We start from the raw sequence: 10791 nt of genomic DNA, 5'->3' as shown, positions 1-10791 counted from the left end.
ATCCGGCTGACAAAGAACTCAAGCTCAACTCAGCTTGCAACAAAAATGAACAAAGCTTAAATGCCTGCTGTTCGGTTGATTCTTTAACCAGCCTTATATAAAAAAAAGATTACCAAGCTGTGGTAGGTTTTGGTCGATAAAGTTAACGAATTAATGAATCAACAGTACAAGTATAGATATTTGGTGATCCAATCGTACCAAAGTCCGGACTCTACCGACCTAACCCTGAGAATGGAGAGCAGATCGAGTGATCTGTCAAGTCAGTGATTTGGCCATCTCACTGTCCACAATGTGCACAAAGACCATGAGGTCCTTTGAGATGAAGCAATGGACGGTGAAGATGTCAAATCACTTTCTTAAAGTGATTCGACAGATCACCTGATCTGCTCTCGCTTTAAATGCGGTCATGCGACAAATAGAAGGGCTCGAGAAATTCAAATTTCAAATCACAAAAACTCACCAAATTTGTAGCGCGGATAAAAAAAAAGATAGGGGCATTATCGTCATCTAAATCCACAACGGCCAACCACAGGTAGAAGGGTATTATCGTCATTTATGAGAATCTGATACCCTTTCTACGTGAAGCCTCCAAATCTCTGATTAGAAAACGCATTACCGTGGAACGATCATCCTATGAGTCCACGCGATTAGAGTAAAGAGTCCTTTTAGTACCGTAATTACAAACTAACCCCTGCTTAGAGAACTAAATGCCCGAACATAACTACTTAAATGAAAAAACAGGGCGGTTTTCGAAGAAGGGTTTTTAAGTAAAATTCTCGATTGGATTGTTCGCAAACGTCTTTTCTGTTCATTCTCGCTCATGCAACCACATCTAGTGAAAGGGAAAGCGAGTCACTCTGCTGCTCAGGCTCCCTTTGCTCTTGCTCTTCATCTTTTCCCGAGCTAGGGTTTGCATCTTTTCCCCTTCCTTTCTCTTCTTTGCTTTGAGATTATTCTCCTTTTAGTTTTGGTTTTTGTATATTTTTGCTGTAGTCTATACGCTTTTTTTTTCACTTTGTGATTTCTTTTCTTTTTTTTTTTCGGAAGAAAATCTCCAAGGCTTTATTGTTTTGGTGTAATTTATCCTGATGGAGAGCTGAGAGTTCTAGGGTTAGTGTTCAGTGGTTGTTTCCAAGTGAAGACTCGCTAGGTATTTTCGATGAAAAGTTTCCCCCCTTTTGATGTCGTACTGGTTTCTGTATGTTTTGATGTGTTTTATGGGTTTTCTTGTTGTTTTTTGGTTGATTCGGTGTTTGTTTTCTGAGGTTTTTGTTGAGAAATCTCGATCTTGTGTTCAATCTCGTTGAGAGCTCGAGATTCGTCCTCTTTCTCTGGTTGTTCAACGGTGATTGGAACTGGAATGGAGAATATGGAGTTTGATTTGCCCTGTTTCTGTTTCAGGAAATTGTAGCGGAAAGATGTCGAGGAACGCGGATCCGCTTCAGCGGCGGTTATCGCGAACGCAGACTGTCGGGACCCTGGGGGACGCCTTCAACAGTGAGGTTGTTCCCTCTTCGCTCATCGCCATAGCGCCGATTCTTCGGGTTGCTAACGAGATCGAATCTACCTACCCCCGGGTCGCTTATCTCTGTACGTTTCCGTGAATTTGATTTGTGTTGTTCTGCTTCTGTTGGTACTGAATGACGGTCGATTGATCTTCTTAATTTCCTTTTCTCCATCCCATGCAGTTTAAGTTTTGGAAACCATACTTTTTTGTTCTTTTCTCTATAGTTTTAGTATTCTGGCGCTTTCATGTAACAACCAGTGTAATATTGTCCGTGAAATACCGAGTGAATGCTGATTAAGCTAATAGGTAGAAACTCGACGCTGCTCAAATACTGCAGTGTCACAGGTGATATCTAACATTGCTTTTCTGGATGTGTGTCTTGATGGAATATTTGAAAATATGGAGTCTTATGAATAGCAAAATGACTTTCGGTGTATGTTGGACATGGTCATACAGTGTGTTTTTACATGAATACCTCTTGGGATTTAGTGAAAGATTTTCTTTAGGGTGTCTTCCTCTTGGACATCTGTCATCTCTCTCCATGAGATGAAGCATTTCATAATAGAGATGGTCTACATGATATGGAAGGATCCTCTATATGACAGGCATACCCACTATCATAGGAAAATCTGAACTTGAGAGCAGAGACCAAAAGAATCAAAGATGACGATGGGTTACTAAGATTATCTATTTACATATACTATATTGTTTTAGCACCATTTTATGCCTTGAAACGTGTACAACTGCACTTAGATGCAAGAGAAGTTGGGGGTGGCTTGGTTGACATGATAAAGTCAAGTAATTCATATTATGTATCTTCCCGCATACAAAGTTTAATAAATCTCCCTATGTACGGCTTTCACAAACAGATACTCCTTTGTCAGGTAATCTAGCACTCAATAGTCAAACTTGGAGGTCATTGTATTGCAAGCATAAGCCTAAGATACGCATCTAACTCTAGAAAGACCAAACATACTTGCGTTACAAGAGTACTAGTATCTGTTGGGTGTCAAGAAAAGTGGCAATAATTGTACATCTATGTGCCCGTATGGTTCATTGGAAGGTAATGTGTATTAGGAGTTATATGAAATAGGGCATTTTATTCAAGCAACCAGGGAGGTGTATCTAGTTGAGTGTGGTGTGACAAGGCTAATTGCACATAGGAAAGTTGGCTTGGTATGAAGAAAACCTAAATATTCTTTGTGTGTTTGATTGAGACACTATAAATAATGAAAAGTTGATATATGCAATTCTAGTTGGATTTTAGGATAGTCCATAAAAGTTGCTCAACATGTTTACAAGGTGGAGAAATATATGGTACTATCAATGCCTCATAGGCATGGGTACAAGTACGGAGGATATGATGCAGAAATTTCTTAAAGGTATGGGTAGCAGGGCAGACTATATATCTTTACATTTCTTTTGAAAAATTATGTCATATACCTATTTTTGCATGCATATGCATATATGTTTATGTGTTGTAAATATCATATCAAAACCCATATTAGAAAAGCTCGAGATGCAAGTGTATTGTACCGTATTGTAAGATGCAAGAGATTTTTTTTGCAAAAATAAAAAAATTATCTAAAGATTGAGAAGAAAATCTAAAACTTATATAAAAAATCAGAAAACAAATCTAAAACTTAGAATACAAGAAAACATATATTTAAGCATGATAAAAATAAATGTAGACTATTGACATGTCATGAATACGAAATAGAGTTCAGTAGTTTATTACATAAAGTCAATAACATAGAACATGGAAGTTCACCACATAGTACATAGTTTGCTACATGACTACAAAAGCCAAATGACTTAAAACAACAAGACTCCACACTCGAAGTTCACTACACAAAGTCAATAACATACAAGTTCATTAAATCATGGTTTAAAAACTCGTTGACTTGTCACTCGGCTCTTTCTTGAATGACCCGTGACTCGGCCGGGTCAACTCGGTGACTCGACCGGGTCATGTTAATTTTATATTTTATATGAAATATATAAATATATGTATATATTATATATATATTTTATCAATATATTATATATACTATGTCACAGGGATTCAACTAGCAGGGTACCACACCCGTGTCGACGCGACGCGGGTGCGGTCAACCCGACCCTGGGTGCGGTCAACGCACCCAGGGTCATTTTGGTCCAATTTTCGGACTTAAAAAAAATTTGCCAAGGATTTTTTTTTGCCCTATATGTCACAGGGATTCTCCAACTAGGTGCCGCACCTGCACCCAATGCGGTCAACCTGACCTTGGGTGCAGTCAACGCACCCAGGGTCATTTATGTCCAACTTTTGGACTTTATATATATATATATATATATATATATATATATATATATATATATATATATATATATATATATATAAAATTTTATTTTTGCCGCACCCCCGCACTCGGGTTTTTTGAAAGTGCCGCACCCGCACCCGCACCCATGTGACATAGAATATATAATATACATTATATGATATTTTATAATATATTAAATGTATAATTTTATTAATATATGTTTAATCATATTTTTATATATAATATACATAACATTTAGATTATATTTTATATAATATATGTAATTATATATGAATGTTTATGCATGACTTGGTTGACTTGCCCCATGACTCAGTTGACTCGTCCATGACTCGGTCGGGTTTTGTTCAAAATGAGTTTGTACTCGTTTTTGACCCAGTAAAGGGCGATCCGAGTTGAGTCAACCGAGTCACTGGGTTGACCAGACGAGTTTTTAAACTATGCACTAAATAGTTCACTCTATGACTGCAAAAGTCAAAAGACTCAAAACAATAAGACTCATCATACGTTGTCGCTATCAAACATTTCACGTTTACAATTGTTCATTACATCTTGTTGGCCTCATCATTTGGTTCATCTCGTTGTGCCAGTGCATGAATCTTCTGTGCACGTGCCAATTCTTGTGATCTTCCATCCTCTTATATGTTTTAAGATTTATGATCATTACAACTTGTACATCATCTGGAACTTGAATACATAGTCGCATTGTTACCCCGAGCAATGTGTTAAGTAATGCGATGCAAACCCCAACAAATCAATGGCTGGGAAAGTCTACATCTCAAAACATCATGCCTGCATAGATCGTCAACAACCTGACAGAACTGCCATTCTGGGTCATCAAAAAATTAAGCCTTTGCTAAATCTAATTACCATTACGTAAAACACCTCTAGGTATCTTTGCACAAGTTGTTTTGATCAATTTCGACCTCATGGATGGATTTGACATGTTCAAAATAGTAAGTGAACTATTGAATCATGTTTTTTTTGATAAAAAACATGTTTTTATGACTTCAAAAAGTATATTGTAGGCCCTCGATTCAAAGCCTTATAAATACCTCCCTACTTGTCGTAAAATATTTAGATCACATATATAAGGTTAGTTTCATTAAAAACAACCAAACAATAAAAAAAGTCATTTGTACTTCATGTCACCATTACCAAATGTTACCCCATATATATACATATACATACATGTATATTTATATATCAGCTTAGTGATTTTCTCTGTTTCATACACCATCCATTAGCTTGAGATGTTGATGGTTCATCTCCATTGTTTGAATTAGGGACAATTGTAGTTTTTCTTCGACCGCTGCATGTGCTTGTGTCTTTATTTTAACATCTTATAAAAGTCTTGTAAGAAGTTCATCATAAACCTTTGTGGGAATGTGATGGGTACATACCAACGGGGGCTCCACTTGTTTGGTCGGAGCTATTAGTACACTTCACCTTGTATCAGGACATTTCAAGTTCAAAATCCAATGGTGCAGTTGTATAACTGGTGGGGGTCTACCTAACCCCAACTTGTGTATCGAAAAAAATGCTTGGTACATGATTGCATGGTGAAATTGTTTTGCCCCATGGCATTTAAATCTATAGAATCCACATGCATCACAAAATGACAAAAATTACACTTAACTATCCTCCCAAACCTGCCCCCCAAGTCCAACAACTATTTCCATGCTGGATCATTTGGGAGGCATCTTCCACCCTCCATGGACCTCTTACGACACAATTTTTAGGCTTAAGGACACAAAAATATGTGATTTAAGGTGAAAATATGTAGAAATAATTTTAAAAATATACCTGGGTCTAATAGAAAAGACATAAAAATTATTATGAAAAAATATCTTTAAATAACATCAAAGGAAATGAGTTTATACTTGGTTTTCGTGCTTTAAAACCTCCTCCAACTTCAATCTCACACAGATCAAACTGCTAGGTTTCGGGTATGAGGGTTAGAGGTTAAAAAGGTTGCTTAGGATGAAAATGAGTAACTTGGATCTAGCAAACACTCTAATTTTGAGGTTGATTTGATATAAAAAAAATCAATGGGTTTGGAAGAGGTGGAAAATGGGATTAAAATGACACCTAATGGATTAAAAAGAACAACCCTAAGTAGTTTTCACCACTTTTCTGGTGGCGACAAGGTAGAAACAAATAATGGGGACAATCAACTCGTACAATATGGGGTGTATCTCATGATATAGTATGATACACCCAGTGTTGTGAAAAGTGTTGAGGCATAGCGAGGCGCTCCACCAAAAACTGAGGCGAGGCGTAAAGTGTAAGCCTCAGATTTTTTTTTAAAACTTGAAAAAAATTATAAAAAAATATCTAAAAATACAAATAAATAAAGAAATGCTTTATTGATAAAGTTACCAACCAATAAGAAATAGAAAATCTCATATCACTACTAAAAAATATGAGATTAGCATATAAAAGTAACTAAGAAACTGATTACATAACTGAAAAAACTAATTATATAATTGAAAAATATAATGCCCTATAAAGCAACAACCAGTAAGCAATAGAAAATCTCAAATAAGTACACAAAAATATAATGTCCTATAAAGTAACAACCAATAAGCAATAGAAAATCTCAAATAAACTACTTAAAAACTAATTAAAAGCTTGCTAATTAAAAATAAAAGTAAAATAAACTAATTAAAAACTAATTACAAGCTTCTTCTACCAATAAGCAATAGAAAATCTCAAATAAGTACTAAAAAATATGAGATGAACATATAAAAAGTAAAATGAACTAATTAAAAACTAATTAAAAACTTACTAATTAAAAATAAAAGCAAAATAAAATTCTTCTTCTTCATCATTATGGGAATGCACACGCTTTAGAAAAATTACGTCAATCAATTGAGATATGGTCTGCTACAAGTGAATATTTGAGACAAGAAATGCATCTTAATTTTACGTCAATCCATTAATGTTCTATTCTGGAGCTAGAGTAAATGCATCTTAGGTCCACCAATTAGTAGGCATGAGAGGATTAATGTCAGATCCCCAAGGACAAATGATTGATTTACCCATTCAAGGCAATTTACGCGGACTTTCTTTAATAAAATATACCATTTCCTGCTTCGGAGCTCACAAAGGAGTTGTGGATATTGTTGTACGAACATAAGACGTTGGATACCTCACACGTAGACTTGTTAAAGTAGTTCAACATATTGTTGTGCGTAGAACTGATCGTGGAACTACCCAAGGTATTTCCATGAGTCTTCGAAAGGGGATGACAAAAATAATTTTTATCCAAACATTGATAGGTCGCGTATTAGCAAACGATGACTATCTGGGTCTACGATGCATTGCCACTAGAAATCAACATATTGGGATTGGACTTGTCAATCAATTCATGACCTCTCGGGCGTAGCCAATATATATTTGAACTCCCTTCATTGCTCTTGTAACTTAGAATGAACATTTTTCGGTGGAGAAAATAAATAGTGATTTATTCCTATGGATATTCCTATGGAGCACCTTGGAGCAAGAAGATTCAATCGACCCACAATATGTTGCGTGGTCCAAGGAAATCACATATCTGCTTCCACAATTTCATTTATATCGAATCTTACTGTCTGTCTGATATAGTCATGATTCAATGGGTCTGATCCACTTTTATTTTTCTCCATTTCTCATTTTTTTGCTTGATTTGATCCTGATTGGAACAAGAGAGAAGTATCAATACTTTGGTAATTGCTACTTGGGTATCTAGAATATCTATGTCCCCGGACAAAAAAATATGAATAATGAAAGATGAGTAGTATATTCTTTAGTAACATTGTAGTCTTCCTAATGCGGGACATCTTATTATCTTATCAATTAAAATATTCTATGGTTGACTTGGAACAATAAAATGAAGTATCCAAGCTCCGTTCAGAAAATACCAAATGGGTATATGTAATATTGATTACCACTTTTATCATGAATAACACCACAAGAGTGATTTGAAACCACTAATAAATGTGATGAATACATCGAATACTTGGTTGGTAGATGGCATGAACAAAAAAAGTTGTAAGAAAAAAAAGTGGTACTGGGGTCATTTGTCCTGTATGTGCAAATAGAATTTGGGCGAATCTTTACCTGAAGTAGAGAATACACCTAAAACAAGTGAAGAGGCCTATTAATCTTTTTTGTAGGTTAGGAGGGCAAACCGAAACTCATTACTAAGCTAAGATAAGAAATATCCCGATATCGATTTTAGATGTCTTTTTGATTAGTTTGCAATAGCTAAGAGAAATGAATAGATTCTGTGCCTGCCGTATGCATATATTGTCTACCCCTATAAGGTATTAGATGAAATAGAACGATCTTAGAAGGGATATAATGAAATTCCTCTGTTGGCTCCCCCGGGGCAACAATCTATTTCACGGATCCAACAAAACAAACAATTTGAGTGAATTCAATTAAAAAACAAATTCTTATTTGAACCACCCTGTAATCTTCAACCAATTCTGTGCTTCAATATAATTACCTAGAGTAAGTGCTATGGCTTGTTTTCAATACTCAGCAGCTTGATCGAACCGATATTATGGTGCCAGTATATACAGATATTCTATTATGATCCAATCATGTACTATAATAAATACTAGGACTTTGCAATATTTGATTGATGACAATTCTGTAATTTCCATTTACTATAGAGGGTCCCTAGCAATTCATTAGAGGAATGTTTCCAAGCAATATGGTTTGTTTCATATTTCTACCGGTTCTCCAAATTAACCCCATGGGTACATATAACTCAGAGGAATATGTCTACTCGGGAAAACTATCTAATTCTCCGGAAAGGATCAGTTGAAACCCCCTAATTGTTTCTGTGAGACCAACATATTTCCCTAGAGAACCAGTAAATACTTCTGCTATGAATATGGGTTGTGATAAGAAACATTGAATTTTTTGCGCTCTTTCAACGGTTAAACGATCCTCTTTGAATAATTCATCCAGTCCAAGAATAGCTATAATGTCCCGAAGTTCTTTGTAATTTTGTAAAGTTTGCTTAACTCTTTGTGTAGGGTGGGATTATTTAGCTACTATATTCACGGAGGCAATAACAGTTAACGCACTAGAGGAATTGGAATATATTCAAGTACCTAAAAGAGCCTGCTAAATGTCGACCCAAACTGTATCTTCTCTCTAGGACTCCGAAAAGGGACTTTTATGAAATCATCAATCCAACCAAGCCAAAGGGACTCAAGATTTATAGAATTATAAAGTAAAATATCAAAGGGGAAGGCCCCTTCCTTTCCTTTATTACCTTTGGGGGTAGGAAAATCATGATCGGGATAGCGGACACAGAGCTATGGAACTCGGGTGTAGCTCTTTTGTCGAAATGCAATGACTTTACTATTTATCGATTATAGTTACATATGGTACACCCTGTCCGAATCAGCGTATTTGTGTTTCTTGTCGTTACATTAACATTAATATGCTTGCTCGCGATAATTGTGACCTCTCGAGAGAATCAATGACTACATCTTTGATGCACTCTTAGTACATCCCCTGAGAATTCTTAATTGATGGGTTGTAAATATATCAACTACAGGCTAAATCTTCTAATCCATGAGTGGCCAAAGAAACACTTTCCATTTTAGAGAGTTATTTATGTATGTATCAAAATGCTTATCCCTATCTACAAATTTCTCAAAGCCCTGCTCATTAGTCTTAGCCCTGTTGAAAAATTCTGGATTCTTATTCACAACGTTTCTATTTCGGCAATTGAAACAACTTATAATTCTAAATTCTCTACGATGGTTTGGAGATAAAATACTTTTAGGAACAAGCAAATCATAATTATTATTGTCCCCATTCACACTTTCTCCTCTTTGGCGTGCAATCGAGCCATTAAAGTAAATTCTCATCAATATGTTTTTTTGCTTGGTCATAACCTAAATTTTTCGTGGGTTCATAAAAAATTGAACTATTTAAACCGTGATCATGAGCAAGTGCATAGATATACTCATGAAAAAGAAGTGGATATAGGAAGCGCGATTTTCGGTATCTATCTATTTCTAAATAGCCTTGCAATTCTTATTGCAATTTCTCCATTTGCAATGAAACTTGAACCGCATGCGGGGGAGGATTTCTTAGGTTATCAAATAATACACGGTCAGAGCTCAAATTATCCTCCCACTGCTTGGGAGCTCACAGTTTCATGTTCTATTTCACTCCCCGATGGGGGTTCTTTTCACTTTTCCCTCACGGTACTACTTCGCTATCGGTCACCTAGGAGTATTTAGCCTTGCAAGGTGGTCCTTTCTGATTCACACGTGATTCCATGTGTCCCATGCTATTCGGGTCAGAGTGTAAGCCTGTGATGCTTTCGGCTACTGGACTCTCGCCATCTAGGGTGCAGTACTCTGCTTCGCCTAGCCGCACGACTCTTGTATGCTCTCCCACAACCCCATTTTCACGGTTTAGGCTGCTCCCATTTCGCTCTCCGCTACTATGGGAATCACTTTTGCTTTCTTTTCCTCTGGCTACTAAGATGTTTCGATTCGCCAGGTTGACTCTTGCTTCCTTATCTCTGGGTGCTTAGGTATCCACCGTAAGCCTTTCCTCGTTTGAACCTCGTCATTAACAATAAGGCTATGCCATCCTAAGGTGTTGCTAAATGGGAGGATCTTATCAACGTCCATGAATGATAAATCATAGATCGAATTGTTGAATTGGAAAAATGCAATTTGGTGCTATCATATACCTTCGGCTAAGATCATGAGCTGGAGATAAGCAGGCTCGATCTGCTGACGTCCGCCACATGGTAAACCACTGCCTCTCAGGCCTCCCCAACTGATTCTACCATGGCGACCAACGATAGACAATAACTCCCCCCAAACATAGCTTACAACTTTCATCATACTCTGCACTCCAAAGAGCAACTCTTCTGAAAACAAAAGGTGTTGGGTTGGAATCCCATTCTAAGGATTCTTGTGGTTCCTGGGTTTC

The 10791-nt window shown here is 36.5% G+C and overlaps 1 protein-coding gene across 2 annotated transcripts in view; it reads left to right on the top strand.

Annotated features, from left to right (window-relative positions):
* Positions 1-833: 833 nt before the first annotated feature.
* The window catches only part of LOC149817952 (callose synthase 3-like), a 57929-nt gene continuing 47971 nt past the window's right edge, over positions 834-10791 (top strand). The window contains exons 1-2 of one of the 2 annotated variants that reach the window (XM_089985930.1): positions 834-908; positions 1402-1590. In XM_089985930.1, coding sequence (XP_089842056.1) covers positions 1419-1590 — 172 coding nt within the window. In that variant the 5' untranslated portion in view covers positions 834-908; positions 1402-1418. Of the gene's footprint in view, positions 909-986; positions 1151-1401; positions 1591-10791 lie in introns of those variants that run through there. The other variant, XM_089985931.1, reaches the window with a different exon arrangement.

Source organism: Nuphar pumila, chromosome 13, assembly GCF_984573655.1.
Source record: "Nuphar pumila chromosome 13, dmNupPumi1.hap1.1, whole genome shotgun sequence".
In the NCBI taxonomy this organism is placed as follows: domain Eukaryota; kingdom Viridiplantae; phylum Streptophyta; class Magnoliopsida; order Nymphaeales; family Nymphaeaceae; genus Nuphar; species Nuphar pumila.
Note: the sequence above shows the minus strand (reverse complement) of the source record. Positions and strands in the feature narration are given on the sequence as shown.